Source organism: Loxodonta africana, chromosome 19 (assembly GCF_030014295.1).
Source record: "Loxodonta africana isolate mLoxAfr1 chromosome 19, mLoxAfr1.hap2, whole genome shotgun sequence".
NCBI classification, from domain to species: domain Eukaryota; kingdom Metazoa; phylum Chordata; class Mammalia; order Proboscidea; family Elephantidae; genus Loxodonta; species Loxodonta africana.
Window position 1 is genome coordinate 72,268,168 of NC_087360.1, and position 18,547 is coordinate 72,286,714.

Genomic DNA, 18,547 nt, shown 5'->3' on the forward strand with positions numbered 1-18,547 from the left:
TAGCAACCCTGTAGGACAGAGTAGAACTGCCCCATAGGGTTTCCAAAGAGCGGTTGGTGGGTTTGAACTGCCAGCCTTTTGTTTAGCAGCCATAGCTCTTAACCACTGCGTCACCTGCTCCCCCGCAGGTAACAGTAATTGATAATCACGGTGCCCACACACTGTGTTCTGAGCCTGTCAGGAGTGCTGGCTTCATTCCACTCCTGACCCCTCACTGCTCCCTCCTCCCCCAAGCCTGTCGAGGTGTTCTACTACCCACCCCTCCGCCCCCCGACTTCCAGTTCTCACAGTGCCAGCTGGATGAAGTGGTGCAGGGTACTTTGTCGTTGTGTGCCATGGAGTCCATTCCGACTCACAGCGACCCTATATGACAGAGTAGAACTGTCCCATAGGGTTTCCTGTAATCTTTAGGGAAGCAGGTGTCCAGGTCTTTCTCCCGCGGAGCCCCTGAAGAGGTTCGAACGGCCAACCTTTTGATTTAGCCGCCAGGCTCCTTGCAGGTACTTACACCTATACAGCCTTCCTTTTCCCATAATATATATGTGTGGGGTGTAAGTTCACTTACACCCCACACATGTATATACAGTGGGAACAGGAAAGCCGCAGACACCGAAGAATGGTGCAGAGTCGGCCTTGGCGAGGGGGCACAATAGGGGCTCGGCTCCGGGTCCGACTGCGCGGAGTCTCAGACTTGGGGCGGAGCCTCCTGTCCGGACGGGAGGCAGAGGAGGCACTGGGCGGGAAGGTTTGGGGGCCTGCGGGGCTAGGGGTCTGGAGCCCGCCGGCGAGACAGCTGGAGGCGCGCTGGGGTGGGGGGCTTGCTGCGGTGGGGGGCCGCAGGTGTGGGGGGCGCTTGGGGACGAGGGGCGCGCGGGGTTGGGGGCGCGCGGGGGTGCGGGGCGCGCGCGGGTGGGGGCCCGCGGGGCTGGGGGGTCCACAGGGGTGCGGGGCGCGCGCGGGTAGGGGGCGCCGGGCGGCGGCGGGGACTGCGGAGGTGCGGCGGGAGCCGGGGCGGGCGGCGTAACCGGAGGCGGAGGGGGCGGAGCCGCGCTCGCAGCTGCCACCCCGGCCGCCCGGCCCAGGCAGACGACACGGACCGCGGCCGGGCAGGCACCGCGCGCAGACACTCCGCAAACAATGCTCCGGGGCGCCCGGCGGGGCCGCGGGCGGCTGGGCGACGGACGGCGAGGCCGCGGGAGCGCGGCCCCGAGGTGAGCGCGCCACGCTTGCTCCAATTCTGCCTCTTTTTGTCTGGCAAACGTGGCCGCAGAGGGGAGCTTTGGAGGAGCGCCGCGGCCGTGGCCGCCGCACGGGCGACCCCCTTCTCGGCGACCCCCGGTTGACAGGCGGCGGTTTGGGAAGGTGGAGCATCGGGACCGCGTGCACCCGGGGTTGTACCCGAGGCGGAGGCTCCGAGCCAGTGGGACAGAGGAGCGGGAAGGGTGTTTTCGATTCATTCGAGAATCGCGCTCTCGAGAACGGGGAAACTTTCCTGCGAGTTCCGGGAGGGGGACCCGACCGTTCTGATGGTTTTTTGGTTTTGCCGCCCTGTTTGGGGCAAGGGACCGAAGTGGTTTGGGAATTGCTTGGTGTGGAGACTCCTTTCCATGGCAGGAGTATTGTCAAAGGAACAGAGAGAGAGAGAGGCCGCCTAGGCTGCTCAGATCAAGACCCCGGGGCTGATGGCTTGGGGATCCCAAGGTAGCTGCCTCGTACACAGCACCGGGCTAGATGCCAGCCTCGGGTCTCCAGAGGAAATGAGGTGATGCCCTTTTCCCGAGCGGGGCTGAACCCCCCAAAACGCGTACTGTGAGCACGTTCTTAACCTTTGCTTGTTCTGCCCCCTCCCCCGCCGGACACACACACACTCTTAGAAAATAGAACAGCTTTACTTTCGCGTCCTATGAATGGCGGGCAGGCTCACCGTGTGTGTTTTTTCCTCCCAGGTACAGCTCGGCCAGCACAGGGCTTTGCAGAGCTGATTGCAAAGCCCAAAGGTCTAGGGGTGGGTTTTGCAATGCATTCGGGCTTGAGTCAGGCTCAGAGGCTTTATCGATCACTAGCCTGAACCACCATTCATAAGCCCTTATCCCTCCCCTCTTCCCTTTTTGGGGAAGGAAATTTGACAGGAAGCCCTGGGGGATTCTACAGTTATTTTGCAATCCTGGGGTCCGGTGGAATTCGAGATCCGGTCCTTATTGGTTTAGACCGCAGAGGGTGCAAAACCTCATTCCTCCAGCTGAGATTAGTTTACACGGCGCTGAGAAAGAAAAAAGACAACAAAGTGTGAATATGACTTAACGTGTGTGTGTGTGTATGTGTGTGCGTGTGTTAAGGTTCTCGCTTTTTCCTTTCTGCCTGGGCAAACCGAGGCCCATGGAGTGTGTTGTAATCCAGGCAAATACTTTCTATACCAAAAAAAAAAAAAAAAAAAACCCATTGCCGTGGAGTCGATTGGACTCATAGCCACCCTATAAAAAAAAAAAAAGATGGAGTAAAACTGCCCCGCAGAGTTTCCAAGGAGCGCCTGGTGGATTCAAGCTGTTGACCTTTTGGTTAGCAGCCGCAGCACTTAACCACTACACAACCAGATTTTCCACTTTCTATACATATTTCCTTTTTCCAGTGTTGCATTAATTCAATTGCAATATATAAATCTTTTTAGACGAGTGTTTGTTTTCTGGAATTGTGTCACTGCAGAGTAAGGTACAAGCAACTTTGATGCAATCAGGAGGGATATGTTGAGCCCAAATATTTAGTTTTATAGATCTGGTCATCCTGATTCTTTACATTCTTTTAGAAATAGGTTGGGAGGAGAGTGTATTTGACAGCTTCAGCCTTGCAAATTGTATCCACACATCTAGTGCAGAAATCTGCAGAGGCTATTTTAGAGATATTTTATCATAGATTGGATCAAAAAGAATGCTGAGAGAGTTTTCTAATCTTTCACTGCAGCCTCCCACTGAAATGGGAGTATTTGCATAATTCTGAGGCCCCACCTCCCCTCAGAGGTAAGGAATGTGGGCTGGGAAGTTGCCATTCCCAACCTGTGGAGAACTAGCAAGCGACCCTCCGCTCCTCTGCTGTGAGCACCACTTGGCTTTTTCACCAAAGTTGCCTTAAAACTGTTGGGAGATCATTTCAGGCACAGAACCCCTCTAGGCTGACGGAAGTGGGCAGGAGCCTTTTCTGGCTTGACAGGGCGGTGAATTCTTCTTTTGCTGGGACTGACACTAAGAAACCAGTTTTAACGGGATGCGGTATTCAATAGTCGTGGGCAGCCCAGGGCTTCATTCTGCTCTCTTAGTCAACAACTTGAAAACCCCTGTGCCTCTGGGCAGTTGCATGGGCAAAGTTGTATTTACCCGCCGGAAATGGATGGTAAATTGATGAGGAGTGCAGATGGAAATGTCTGCATGTTATTAATCCGGAGCCTGCCAGAAGCCCCGGGGCTGTCGGGGGGTCATCAAGCTACAAAAGAGGGGAGCATTTGAACACAGGTGTCCTGCACCAAGCAAAGCCCCCCTGACAAGTTTGTGCTCTCAGTAGCCTGTTGAAGAGGAAGTGAGATGTGGCCACCTCAGTACTGCTGCTTTGTGCCTCTCTGGTGGCCCCTGAGGAAGTGGTTGGGCGCCTACCTCCTCAGATGCCTGGCCTTAGGTAGGAACTTAGAGGAACTTACGAGGCTGCACAGAGCTGGCTTCGAAGCTCTCTTTCTCCATCCCACCTAAGGGGCCCGGGAACTTCTCTCTGTAGCCGAAGCTGGCCTGAGTGTTTTTTCTGTGGCCTTCCACGCATCTGCTCTACAGGAAAGGGCCTACTTCCTGTCCTGGGGCAGGGGTGTGGAGACTTGCCCTGTTGAAGACCAATATACTTTCTCCACTTTTTCCCCCCTCTTCCATAATTTGGCCTCAGGGCTAAAGCTCTCTGTGGCCTCAGATTCTAGGAGAAAGAAAAAACCTTACTAGGCCTTGCCTGCTTGTTAAAGCCTAGCGTCCTCCTTGGAGGACCTGGCAAGAAATGTACCTGTTACTTACGGGTATTTGGGGGAGAAGGGGACTATTATGACACAAATAAAAACAGCCCGTTGCCAAGTCACTTCTGACTCGTGGTGACCCCATGTATTACAGAACTGCTCCATAGGGCTTTCTTGGCTATAACCTTTGGGACTGAAGACCCTTTAATGAGATGGGTTGGCACAGTGTCTGCAGCAATGGCTCCAACACAGCAATGATTGTGAGGACGGTGCAGGACCAGGCAGTGTTTCATTCTGTTGTACATGGGGCTGCTATGAGCTGGAACCGACTCGACAGCATCTAACAACAATAAATCTTTATAGAAGCGGACCTCCAGGCCTTTCTTTCGCTGTGCCACCGGGTGGGTGTGAACCGCCAACTTTTAGGCTGGTCGTCTAGTGCAAACCATTTATGCTGCCCAGAGACCTGGGTAACACCCACAGTGGCCTTCTGTTTCATACTGTTCATTTAGCTTAAAGAACCAGTGGGCTTCATTGTTAACTTTGGAGGGAAAAGAGGTAGATTTCGCTTCGGTATTTGTTGACTAAGCACCTCTGTCTGTCTGTGTGGGAGACAAGGACGAGAGCATTTCCCACAGAGATCTAGAATGATCTTTGGGGCTCCTGGCTCATCCCACCTGGTTAGTCCTGTTGATAGTTTAGAGAGCATCAACCTAAGCAAATTCTCACAGGGAGGAAAATGGAGAGAAAACCCTGGGGCAAAACGCTTCCTGCTTAATGAGAATCGGTTTTTCTTAGATTCTGAGGAAGATTTTTCTCAAGAACACTCTCCTTATGGGAAGGCAGTTAATTTGAATAGGGAAAGAAGAGCAAGGAGCAGCAAACAGTTACTCTATGATGAACAGCGTGGCGAGGTGAGGGCTGCCTGCAGGGTTGGCTTCTCTTTCCAGAAATAGCAAACTCTTTGTATCTATGTTGCTGGGTGCTGTCCAGTCCATTGCAACTCACAGCGACCCCATGGGACAGAACAGAACTGCCCCACAGGGTTTTCTCGGCTGTAATCTTCACAGAATCAGGTTGCCAGGTCTTCCTCCTGTGGCGCTGCTGGGTAGGTTTGAACTGCTAACCTTTGTGTTAGCAGCCCAGTGCTTAACCATTGCTGGGTTCCATCTCTCTATCTATAAGACCAAAGCAATCAAACCTTTTGGCAGGTCTTAATTAACTCCTCTGTCGTTGTTTCCGCACCTGTAGAATGGGGATGGCAGCTACCTGATGGGGTGTTATTCATGTTAATTGGTTGCTGTCTGCAAGCCTTTGAGTTCCTGCTCAATGGTGATTTTATAAGGTATTATGGTGCAAATTGTCTACTTTTGGTTTTACCCTCAGAGGCAATTAACTCTGTCAGCAAGCTGACAGCCTTATCTCCAGAGTTATCATAGGGAAAGTGACCAACTGACAATCTCTTCTTGTTCCTGAGTTAGCCTCAGCAGCTAACCAAAAGGTTGGAGGTTCGAGTCATCCATAGGCACCTCAGAAGAGAGGCCTGGCACTGAAAACCTCACGGAGCACAGTTCTGCTTTGGCACGCGTGGGGTCGCTGGGAGTTGCAGTCCCTTTGAAGACAATTGTTTTGTTCTCTCTCTCCCTCTCTTGGACCACAGAGGTGTGGAGGCCACGCATTTGTTTTTTGTTTTTCTCCGTTTACCCCGTTGGCCTTCCGCGTGAACTTTGTTGACCTCACAAAGCACAGGGTTAAATAACTTATATTAAGCAAGGGGGAGGGGGATAAATTCCCAAGATGCCAGACCTCCGGAAAAGATTCCCCTGGGGGCAGGCCAACTCCACACCTCTTCCCTTTCCCAACCCATTCCAGCGTCCCTGGTTGGAAGCAGAGATTACAATGCTGATTTCAAGGCCAGAGCCTGGCTCCCCTCCCACATAGTTCTCCATCAACAACTGTGGATTAGCGTTTAGAAGACACCATTTTTGCTTGCGGAAACCACGGTGGCATAGTGGTTAAGAGCTACAACTGCTAACCAGAAGGTCACCAGTTCGAATCTACCCGGTGCTCCTAGCAAACCCTATGGGGCAGTTCTGCTCTGTCCTCTAGGGCTGCTATAAGTTGGAATTGACTTGATGGCAATGGGTTTTTTTTTTGTTGTTTGTTTTGGTTTGCTTCCCTGCTTTGTAGTTATTCCTCTGGGCAGTGTCCCTGGCTCTGTGACCTCAGCAGCAAGGGGTATGTGCCCGAGGTACAGGCTTCTCATCTCCGTGTGCTCCAGGTTTTAAGGGGCTGAATATCTTTCATATTCGCAGAACACGGCTGTGTTTACTGTTGATGCTTGTGATAAGGCCACAGCAATAGACAGTAACTAAGAACCTTGGGAAAAATGGGGTAATGATCTTCACCGCTTTTCTCCCCCGTCCCCCTCTCGCTGATAATGCACGCGCCCTCAGGCAGTGGGGGTCTCTCACAGGCAAGCCCTCTGTCTTTCCAGGAAGCCATTGTGTGACCAGCATCTGCCAAGGTCACGCCAGAGAGCTGGGCACAAGATGAGCCACGCTGTTCCCTCGAGATGCGCCAGACCAACCGACTGAACCCCGAGAGCCTGAAAATGTCTGCCTGCAGCGACTTTGTGGAGCACATCTGGAAGCCCGGGTCCTGCAAGAACTGCTTCTGCTTACGGAGCGACCACCAGCTGGCGGCCGGCCGTCCCCAGCTCAGAGCAGGCAGCCTGCCCCCTCCGCCCCGCCTGCCCCCCAGGCCCGAGAACTGCCGCCTGGAGGATGAGGGCGTGAACAGCTTGCCCTACTCCAAGCCCACCATCGCAGTGAAGCCCACCATGATGAGCTCTGACGCCTCTGATGTGTGGACCGAGGCCGGCGTCAGTGCCGAAGTCTCGCAGGTAAGGCTGACTAACCCCTGTGGTATTTTTGCCGGGGCTGCTCCTCTTGTAACACTGGGTGACTGGCTGGCAGCCAGGGCGGGCTGTTGGAGCAGGAATCCTGCCCAATGGCTTCCTCTTGGCTTGCCCCAAGATTGCCGTTTCCTGGCTGCTGGTATCTTGTGATCACCTGCCCTCCTTTCTGTCTGTCTCTTTGGGCCAAAAAGCATTAATGCAGCCCCTCAGGTCGCTATGAGTCAGAATTGACTTGAGGGCAGTGGGTTTGGTTTTTGGTTTGGTCTGGAAACTGTATAAGGGCAGACCAAAACGGAGCTTTTAAAGAAAATTTTTAAGCTTTTTTAAAATTGCCAATTCAACGTTTTTACACACACGATTCAGTGACATTTGATTATGTCCATCTTGTACAACTATCACCACCATCCGCTTCCAAATTATTCCACCACCATTAACAGAAATCCAGTGACCCTAAAGGGGCAAAGACTCTCTTACCCCTCCCTTGCACCCCTGGAAACCACTTTGGTCCCCATACAGTTGCCTGTTTCATGTAAGTGGGATCATACAACATTAATTCTTTTGTGACTGACTCATGTCACTCAGTATAATGTTTTCAAGATCCATCCAAGTTGTCCCAGGTACCAAGACTTCATTTCTCTTTATTGCAGAATGATATTCCTTTGTACGTATGTATGACAATTTATCTACCATCTGTTGGTGGACATTTAGGTGTTTCCGCTTTTTAGCTATTCTGAACAGTGCTGCAACGGGCATTGGTGTATTTTTTAAACTAATTAGCTGATGATTTTAAGTATAGGTACAAGCAGCAATCATCATGTAATGAGCCCTGTGGAAACCCTGGTGGCGTAGTGATTAAGTGCTACGGCTGCTAACCAAAGGGTTGGCAGTTCGAATCCGCCAGGTGCTTCTTGGAAACTCTATGGGGCAGTCCTACTCTGTCCTTTAAGGTCACTATGAGTTGGAATCGCTCAGCTTCAGCATTTACCAGCTCATGAACGATCTTGTTTCACCACTACCACCCCCACTCCCCCTTTGCTGTGATTTTAAAGCAAATCCTTGGCTTTGAGTCATCTGAGGACATAGCCTTAAAAGATAAACATTATAAACAGTATAATCACGGTACCTTTATCACGCTTACCAATATTAGCAGTAATTCCTTAGTAGTGTTCAATACTCAGCCGGTGTTCATATTTCCAGTTTTGAAGCTTGAATTCTACCAGCTTTGATCTAGAATCAGTAAAATCAGTTACATCCCATAGGCACGCAGAACAGGGCTAGAGGCTAGAGGGCACACAGCACAGGGCTGCTGGAGCCTGCTGCCGTTAGGCATGTCTAGGACATGTTCTAAGGACCGCTTGCTACCTGTTGAACCTCTTTGCCTGTTCGCCTGAACCGATGCTGTGGGTGGATCAGGAAGGGTGTGTGTGTGTGTGTGAAAACAAAGGTCAGTTTCAGATCCTGTTGCCGTTGAGCCGATCCTGACTCATAGAGACCTTATTAGACAGAGTAGAACTGCCCCACAGAGTTTCCAAGGAGCAGCTGGTGGATTCAAACTACCAACCTTTTGGTTAGCAGCTGAGCTCTTAACCACTGTGCCACCCAGGCTCCTGTTTCAAATCATTGGAGGGTTAATTGAGGAGAGACAGTTCCTGTGACTGAGATGTCCCCTTCAGGGCTAGGCCCAGAGTGGCTGCTCTACTTCCCTAAGGAGGGTATGCCCCTTTACCCGGACATTCTGGCCACCTTCAGCCTGCACAGATATAAGGCAGGGACCCTTTAAGTTCGGAGTCATCTTGGAAAACAGCCAGATGCAGGACCCTGTTTTGAGGCCATTTCTAAAAGCTGAGGAGCCCTGGTGGCGCAGTGGTTAAGCACTTGGCTGCTAACCAAAAGGTCAAACCCACCAGCCGCTCCATGGGAGAAAGATGTGGCGGTCTGCTTCTGTAGAGATTACAGCCTTGGAAACCCTATGGGGCAGTTCTGCTCTGTCCTATAGGGTCTCCATGAGTTGGAATCGACTCCACAGCGATGTTTTTTTTTTCCTAAAAGTCAGGTGCGGGAGGACACTTTAGAAGAGAAGGAGGAAGGAGACTGACTTCAGGGATGATAATGACCAGTGGCGCATACCAGTCTCTCACAGCTCAACTAACCCAGCCACTTATGCAGGCTTGGGCTATGTCACTGCCTGTAACTGGGAGAAAGAGCAGTCTTTGGCATGGCTTGACAAAAAACCCAGAATGAAGCGAGGGAAGCCATGACCCAGCTCAGAACTGGCCCCTCAACCTCCTGCCCCTGCCCCAGCACCCACCCTGGCTGCCTTAAACATTCTTGTGACTCTGGGTTTCTTCAGGAAGGCAAAACAGGGTCACAACACTGTTATCAAAAAAACTAACAAACGGAAAGCAAAATTGAAGCTCCAAACCCTATTTTCCAAGCCTTGGAGAACTTAATCCCACACAACAGTTGTAAAGAAGAAGGCAAAATGTTTTTTTTTTTTTTTAGATTTTTTTTTCCTACTTCACAGACCTAAACCAAAAGAATGACAGGCCACCAGTGGGAGGTGCAGCTTAGTATCTGGGAAAACGAATGGCTCAATGGGTGCCCCGCAATGACGAGAAGGCTGGTGGGAGATCAGAAGGTGGGCGTGCTGGAGAGCTCGCCCTGATGAGCAGCCGGCTGCCGCCTTCCTTCAAGCAGTATAGGAGCCAGTCTGCAATGTCATGGCACTTCTCTTTTTAGTTCTTCTCTCTCCCTTTCCTCTCTAACAAAATCTCATCTAAGTCTTTTAACCTTGGACCTTTAGCTCATTTGGAGACGGTCGCCCAGCAAGCTCCCCGTCCCGAAGCAGGACGACGCGCCAAGAACTTACCTGAGCAGCTTCCGAGGTGCACAGAAGCCTGGTGGTCCCTCTGCCCCCGCGAATGGCAGCTCTCGGTGCCCTCCCACATATGCCATGGTTGGCCTGCATAGCTTAGAGACCCGGGGGGAAAGGAACATGGCCTTCCACCCAATGAGTTTTCCCAATGACAAGGGTGGACGAGAAGGTAAACCCACATTTCCCTACCAAGAGTTGACCTCTACTCAGGAGAGCTTCCGCCAGAAACTGGCGGCCTTTGCGGGGATGGCATCTGGCTGTGCCAAGGACCCTGGGCCCTGCTCCTCCTCACAAGCCCTGAGGGAATCCCTGCCGTCAGAGGATGACAGCGATCAAAGGTGCTCGCCCTCAGGGGACAGCGAGGGGGGAGAGTACTGCTCCATCCTGGACTGCTGTCCTGGGAGTCCGGTTGCCAAGGACGCCTCACAGGCTGAGAGCTCCAGACTCAGACATGGTGGAGGGGACTGCTCACCAGCATGCTGGGACCAGGCAGTGTGTGCCGGGTCTGCTGAGGAGGACAAGAGAGTGCCAGGGTTCCTGAGGGAGTGCCATGCCCAGGACCCAGCAGAGCCACCATCCCGCCTGGGGCCCAAGAAGCCATCCCTTACCTCAGAGGCCGCCAGCTCTTCAGATGGCATCTCATGTGGGAGTGGCAGCAGTGGTACCAGCAGCCCCTTTGCCCCCCACCTTGAGAGCGATTACTGCTCCCTCATCAAGGAGCCTGTGCTGGAGAAGCCTCAGGAAGCAGGCTGCCACGTGGTGAACTCTAGCAGATGCCTTGGGCTGAGTGGGGAGGTCCAGCCCCCGGACCCCTCCAGGGAGGCTCTGCAGCCTGAGCCCATCTATGCTGAGAGCACCAAGAGGAAGAAGGCTGGCCCCGCACCTCCCAGACCACAGGCCAAGGCAGGACAGGCAGCACCTGCTCAGGGCCAGGGCCAGGGACGGACAGGTAACACTTGGGCTCAGAAAACAGCATGTGTCTGGGGCCGGGACAGAGAAGGCCCAGATGTGGGTACCCAGGTGACAGCTACCATTACTGTCATGGCAGCCCACCCAGAAGAGGACCACCGGACAATCTACCTGAGCAGCCCCGACTCTGCCGTGGGGCTGCAGTGGCCCCGTGGGCCTGCGAGCCAGGACTCTGAGGCAGGTGAAGAGGAAACGTCCGCTGGACAGGGGCTGAGCTCCAGGGACAGCCATAGTCATGATGTAGGGGAGAACACGCCCAAGGGGAGGCCTGCCATCCCCCCCAAGCTGTCCAAGAGTAGCCCCTGTGGGTCCCCTGTGTCACCATCTGCGTCCCCTCTGCCCGACCTCAGCGAGGGCAGCTCTGGCAGTGGTGTTGGGCCCCAGCCTTCATCCAGAGGCCCGGCTGACCCTGCCCCTTCCTGCCGGACAAATGGTGTCACCGCCAATGACACTGTCAGGTGCCCGCCACCCCCCTCCACCTCTACCTCCGCCACCGTCCCCTCGGACCAGAGGCGGCCCAGGTACCAGATTGGCGCCTGGAGCCGTCAGTGCCGCATAGAGGAAGAGGAGGAGGTGGAACAGGAATTGCTGGGCCCAGGCTGGGGGAGAGAGATGGAAAATGGCACCACGGACGCCTCACACTCCTCCACCTGGCACTGCCTCCACCCAACAGATGGCCCCTCCAGCCAGAACAGCAAGGCTGGCACTGGTATGAGCAAATCGGCCTCTTTTGCCTTTGAGTTCCCCAAGGACAGAAGTGGAATTGAAGTGTTTTCACCTCCGCCCCCACCTCCAAAGTCCAGGTGAGTATGTTTGTCAGTGTCTGGCCTGGGGTTCCGAAGGAGAGGTCTGCGTCCAGCAGGACGGAGGGCTTTTCCAGACACCTGACTGGAGAAATCCCCCCTTGCCTCCTGTGCTGGAGGCCTTCAGACCCGGGTCTGCGCTGCTAAGCACACATCACTGGGCACGGGAGCCTGAGCAGGGCGTGGTGTGTGCATCACCCATGAGCCAGTTGCCGTCAGCTGTGACTCATGGCACCCCTGTGTGTGTCAGAGTAGAACTACGCTCTGTAGGCTGATTTTTTTGGAAGTAGATCTCCAGGCCTTTCTCCTGAGGCACCTCCGGGTGAACTCGACCCTCCAACCTTTCGGTTAGCAGCTGAGATGTTGACTGTTTACACTTACACTCCAAGCACCAGTGTTTGCCCAAAGGCTCTTGTGCCTTTATTTAAATTTCAAAGAAGGAGTCCAGCACAGCCTACAAAGACCATGCTGAGTTGCTCCTGTTCGTGGTCTGCAGACAGACCTATAAGCAGTACCTGGTTGGGATCGGGTGCTTAGTAGCTGATCTTTCAAATTCACGCTGCCAAGCTGTCACTCTCTTTTGGTGCCTGTCTTTTTATAACCTGGCACTCTTTCCCCATCTCCCGCAAAGTGTCTTAAGCAAGTGTTCCCCAGGAAACCCTGAAATTTTCCATTTATTGAAACATGCAAAGAGGGCTGAGGGAAGCTGTACAGCAGGATTTCTGTAGGCAGAGAGATGCAGAGGCTTAGTAAACACATTCATGGTGACTGTGTACCACGACGCCGATTGGGCCTTGGGGCCAAGAGACAGAAGAATAAGAGGCTCTGCGTGTGGTTAGAAACCCTCAGATGTGGTTTTCTTAAGGAAAAAAAATTATAGTTTCATTTTAGCATGCCGAAACTCACAGCTTTCTCCACCACTTCACTGCTGTCTCCTGCCAGTTTAAAGTACCTTTTAAAGGTTCAGGAAAAAGAAATGCCTTTTTTTAGCTATTGAGCTGCACATGGAATTCGAATTCTGGGGGGGAAAAAATTCCCCTTGATTAGAGCAAAACTGGTTCATATCAGGAAAAGGAGAAACCTGCTGGTTTAAAAAAAAAAAAAAAAGCGGCATTTCTGGACAGACTTTGTCTAGTCCATTCATTTCCAGTGGTTCTGTCTTAGCTGATGTGCCTCCGGGTTGATGGCAGAAGTGGGAGAATTGACCCCAGAGGGGAGCAGCTGGGACACTTGACTTTGAACATCAAGGCGTCCCAGGCTGTGACGCCATCTCACATGGGCTTTTTTTAATAACCGCCCTAATTTGCTCTAGTGTTACCCCGGCCACCTACCCCGTGGGATGGACGTTCTCCAGATAATTAGGTAATGGCAGACCATCTCTGGCCACAGTGCTAGCTCCCAGGATAAATGGTGGCTCAGTAGCTATGAAGTGCTCCCATTTGCCCACCACTTACTGTGGGCCAGACAGTGATCTGAGAGCGTTAGATGTATTGACTCATGTCATCCTCAGAACAAACCTAGGAGGTAGGAATTACTATCCCTATCTTACAGATGAAAAACCAGAGCTAGAGAGAGCTGAAGTAGCCTGCCTAAGACTTCACAGTCTGGGCTCCTAAACACACAGCACGCACCATGTGTCTGTCTGTCTTAGTACTGAATGACCAGTAAACCAGTTGCCGTGGAGTTGAATCTGAGTCGTGGTGACCCCATGTGTGTCAGAGTAGAACTGTGCTCCGTAGGGGTTTGCAGTAGCTGGTCTTTCGGAAGTAGATTGCCAGACCTTTCTTCCGAGATGTCTCTGGGTGAACTCGAGCCTCCAGTCTTTCAGTGAGCAGCTGAGCATGTTAACCATTTGCATCGAGAAGTGTGCAACCCAAGTTCGAGTTCCATCTGTCTCACTTATTTACACACCAAGTGATCTTGAGCAAGGCTCTTGCTGTGACTGAGCCCACAGGTTATTCTTCCCTAAAATGAGCTGCTGGTAACGACACTTCTATAAAGACCCTGCTATTGAAAGGGGTAAACGAGAGGAACAGCAGCCTCCAGCGCAGAGCTTAGTTATGTACGCAAAAACTACCCCAGGCTCCTGACTGGGAGGTGTCGCCCACACCCTATAGAAGCCAGACTGGCCCAATCCCAGGAACATCACCTGAGCATGGGAAAAGTAACTAAAACTTTCTTAGGGCTTGTGGAAATCCCAGGAACCATAGCAACATGACTCAGGTAAGATTTTAATTAGCATCTGGGTTGAGACCAGAGTTTTTTGGCCCAGTTTGTTATGATAAAAATCATTGGGTTATATACAGCTCAAACCAGATGGGAATTTCAGGGGTTCTGGTCCTTTAAACACAAAAATGGGAACGAAAAAGACAAAAAGTTCTTATTTCCAGGACTTTTGGGAGAAAAATCAAGGAAATAAAATTAAGTAGCTTAAGGGGACACAGAAAGCAAAAAAGGGACATCCAGTGCTATTTAAAACGAATCCAACTAGTGTGTATTTTCAGCCTGGGCAGGTTTTTAAGCATTGTTGATGCTGTCTCTTAATCTTCGCATCTCTCCATGGGGAGATGGGAAGACAGGCTTGGGACCGTGAGTTCACTTAATCTGGGCTGGATCCTTAAGCCCTCTGGGGAGAGTGCCAAGAACCTCATAATTTTCACACCTAGCAGGTCAGGGTGTTGGCAAATCAGAACATTAATGAGAATTCAGCCCAGAGCTGAGACAGTACCAAAGATAACGGTATCACACTGGCAATGATGGCAGGGCTGGTGCCAGTTTTCCAAGATGGAAAACTATTGGAAGGTCTTCAAGTGATGCACAAGGTTAACTTGATTTCTTCACGTGGGCTCATCTGGTAAACGGGCCCTATTTCCAATGACCCTATAGGGCCGCTGTGAGTTGGAGTCGACTGAACGGCAACAGGTTTGGTTTTGGTTTTTCCAGTGACCGGCCTCACCTGGGAGCAAAGAGTAGCGCTCTGCTGAGCGTCATGCGGACTCAACACCCTAGAAAAAGGGGTAGAGAGATAGAGGGTTTGTCTGCTTTCTTGGGCCACTCTGGGTGAACAGAAAACAATTTGTCTGGGTTTCCCATCACCCTGTTTTATACAACTGGCTCTGACATGGAGGGAAAAGATAGCTGTTCAGAATGCCTTCACTTTCCTCTGGTCCTGTTTTGAACGTTTGGCAGTGGCTTATCTGTCTGTTGGAGATACTGTCGTCTGTAATCTCTGATTCGTGTTCCTGAGGAACCTCTCACTGTAACGCGGTGGAGGGTAAAGGTCTCAGTGCTCCTTAAATGCTCTGAACAGCCCATCTTCAGGAGTGCTGAAGTGTGTGCTCAGCCCTCCACCTGGGCAGGTAAGGCAGAGTCTGGGTCCCTCCCTCGCTCCCTCCTCCTCCCACACACAAACTCACACCTACTCAGAAGGATGGACCCCACTGAGTCTGAGGCCACCCTGCCCCCATTTAAGGCAGAGTTATAAGGGGAGGAGCAACAAGCAGTGCTGGTTACAGAACCAAAAACTTCAGGGAAGAAGCGTGGACTTGTTATTTTCAATGTCACATTCTAGGCTTGGGCAGTTGAATGATAGCAGCAATGCCCGGGGAAATAGTTAAGATGCAGAAGAATTGAATTTATTTCTGCCATTTACTTTTTTGTAGATTCAAACCTGGTTTTAAATGAGTTATGATTTTGGAGCGACAAGGTCAGTTGAGGGGAAATTATTTGGTTGGTGCACACAAGCGTTTCACAAAGAAACCCCAACTTGGGTTAAGAGGCCTACATTCAGATGTGGAAATAGAGGGGGCAGGGGACTAAGAAATAAGACAGGCTTGTTGGGTTTGTATGGTTTTAGTTTCTGAATGATCTGGGCCCCAAGTGAGACTAACTGAAAAGAAAATTTCCCCAAGAAAGAGTTATTTTTGTTTTAACATTTTACAAGTGCTAATTTTTAACCCACTTAATTATGATTTTTATAATTGTATTTTTATTTGTTATGTTTAATTGATTATTCTTAATTTACTTTTATTTAAATAATTGTAATTTTTGTAACTGTGTTTTCAGCTAGGAGCACTGGCGGCATAGTGGTTAAGAGCTCAGCTGCTAACGGAAAGGCTGGCAGTTCGAACCCACCAGCTGCTCCTTGGAAACCGTAGGGGCAGTTCTACTCTGTCCTGTGGAATTGCTTTGGGTCAGAAACGACTCAAAGGGTTTGGTTTTGATTTTTTGTTTTTGACTAAATTCTCCCCTTACTCTGCAGAGACTCTGGGGAGCTGAGACCGAGTCAGCTCTGGAGCTTTTTGCTCGCTTTAATTCTCTTCCTTTCTCCCTCCTTCTTTGCTTCTGACCAGATGAGGTGATTACAGTGTCACAGATGGAGCTCCTTCTGTCCACAGAAATGGCCACTTTCCTGTCTAGAGAATCCGAAATGACGTTATTATGTGGTCTTTCCTTTAACATGGTCACTCAGCGTGAATGCCCGGGATGGGAATAGAATGAGTGAGATGGTTTTTGTCTTCATAATCCATACCCAATCTGATTAGAGGTCCAAATGCTTTCTTCCTGAGGCACATTATACTAGAGTGGATTACAACAAGGTGGCAAAGATTCACTAGAACATTCCATTGTCTTAATGTGTCATAAGCTTTTCAGTGTGACATTTTGAGAATCACAGTTTGTATTAGGAAGCCCTGTATGTGCTGAGAGAATCCTTTCTATGTTTGGCCTTTTTTACAAAACTTAAGGAAGCTGCAGATCAAGTTGGTCCAGGGGAAACCATATACTGGGCATACGTCCATGGGAGAAATTGCCCCCCATGCGTACACACAGTTTGGCCAACAGAACAAAGCACGTGTACCAACAATGCAAGCTCACTTTCTGACCCATGCCAGGAACAGATTATTCGTTGGCTCTTCCCATGAGTTCGTGGATAGAATCTCAAAACGTTGGAACATCCAGTGGTACCATGAGCAGGGGAGTATTGAAACTGGTTTCTCTCTTCCTGTTTTGTAATTAAAAAAAAAAAAAATTGAACCACAGCATGTAGACAATATTTAGCACTCTCCATTTCTGAGCACATTATTTTTGACTAAGGCTAGAGTTTAGAAATTCTGTAACTCATCAGATATCTCCTGATTGCCTAATTTGTATTAGGCTCTGTGGAAAGCACTGAACAGCCAGGCCCTGGGGCTCTGCTCTGAAGGATCCTGAGGGCTGAGCTGTGTGAGCTGAATCAGCAGACGTGCATGATGGTTGCCAAGGCTCACCCCTGGCACCTGGAGTCCCACCGTATTCAGTGCTGTGCTCAGCAATGCCAAGATGAGCTTAGCTGGGTTTCCAGGAGTAGTTCAAGAACAGTTCTCAGCTTTAACTGTCTTCTGGCCTAATCCAAGATCAGCGCTTTGTACAGACTTGTAAATAACCACTTATAAAAAGGTCACTTCTTGAAGGTAAGGAGCATGGTTTGTTGCTGTTAACGGCCATCGAGTCAGCCCCCGACTCACAGGGGTGGCGTGCACAATGAAATGAAACGCCGACCGGCCCGGCACCCTCCCCGCTATTGGTTGAGCATTGGACCATTCTGATTTTCAGAAGTAGATAGTCAGGACTTTGATCCTAGTCCATCTTTGTCTGGAGGTTACGCTGAAAATTTTTCAGCATCGTAGTAACACGCAAGTCTCCACTTTCAGACGGGTGTTGACTGCACATGAGGTGCACTGGCCAGGAATAGAACCCAGGTCTCTGGCATGGAAGGTGCGAATTCTACCACTGAACCACCACTGCGCTCGTAAGAACATGCTTAGGCATCTTGTTGTCAGTTGCTGTCAAGTTAATTTGGACTCATGGTGATGCCATGTCTACAGAGTAGAGCTGCTCCATAGGGCTATCAAGGCTGTATCCTTTTGGAAGCAGATTGCCAGGCCTGTCTTCTGAGGCATCTCTGTATGGGAGGGTTCGAACTGCCAAACTTTTTGCTAGTAGTCCATTGCTTAACAGTTTGTGCCACCCAGCTACCCTTAGGCATCTTAAAACCAAAAATCTAAACCCTTTGCCATCAAGTCAATTCTGATTCATAACAACCCTATAGGACAGAGTAACACTGCCCACAGGGTTTCCAAGGCTGTAATCTTTACAGAAGCAGATTGCCACATCTTTCTCCTGCAGAGCAGCTAGCCTTTTGGTTAGCAGCCGAGCACTTAACCACTGCAGCACCAGGGCTCCTTTACCCAAAAACCCATTGCCCTCAAGTCAATTCTGACTCACAGCCACTCTCTAAGACAGAGTAGAACTGCACCATAGGATTTCTAAAGAACAGCTGGGGGATTTGAACTGCCAACCTTCTGGTTAGCAGCCTGAGCTCTTAACTACTGGGCCACCAAGGTTCCCAGGGCTCCTTTCCAAAAAACCAAACACAGTGCCGTCGAGTCAATTCCGATTCATAGCAACCCTATAGGACAGAGTAGAACTACCCCCATAGAGTTTCCAAGGAGCACCTGGCAGATTCAAACTGCAGACCCTTTGGTTCACAGCTGTAGCACCTAACCACTATGCCACCAGGGTTCCCAGGGCTCCTTTAGCCATCTATAATTCCATAACATCCAGTTTGGTGCCTGGCACTCAGTAGATGCTCGAGAAATATTTGTGAAGTGGATGTTTGTAGTCTGGGACCATGCCCTCTTCATTTTCCCCAAAAGCACCTAACTCATGCCTTGCACATAGCAAATGCTCAGAAGTTTAAGAAAAGGAACAAGTAGCTTTGAATACGCACAACAAAGTGTCTTTCTGAAATGCAGCCTCCGGCTGCCTGCCACACTGTTCACCCCTCCATTTTGGCAGTAAACACAGCATGTCTTGCTTGGCATTAAATTGGGTCCGTGTTTGTATCTTCTCAAGACATTATAAACTTCTGGGTGTGCGCGGACGGTGTATCAATCATTTTGTTTTTTTTACTTCTCAGTAGCCTACCTTAGCACATAGCCCGGTACATAGTAGGTATTTAAGAA

The 18,547-nt window shown here is 50.7% G+C and overlaps 1 protein-coding gene across 2 annotated transcripts in view; it reads left to right on the top strand.

The window, feature by feature from the left end:
• The first annotated feature begins 1,109 nt into the window (after positions 1-1,109).
• The window catches only part of PRAG1 (PEAK1 related, kinase-activating pseudokinase 1), a 57,049-nt gene continuing 39,611 nt past the window's right edge, over positions 1,110-18,547 (top strand). The window contains exons 1-3 of one of the 2 annotated variants that reach the window (XM_003412419.4): positions 1,110-1,211; positions 6,474-6,881; positions 9,700-11,543. In XM_003412419.4, coding sequence (XP_003412467.2) covers positions 6,552-6,881; positions 9,700-11,543 — 2,174 coding nt within the window. In that variant the 5' untranslated portion in view covers positions 1,110-1,211; positions 6,474-6,551. Of the gene's footprint in view, positions 1,212-2,045; positions 6,882-9,699; positions 11,544-18,547 lie in introns of those variants that run through there. The other variant, XM_023551145.2, reaches the window with a different exon arrangement.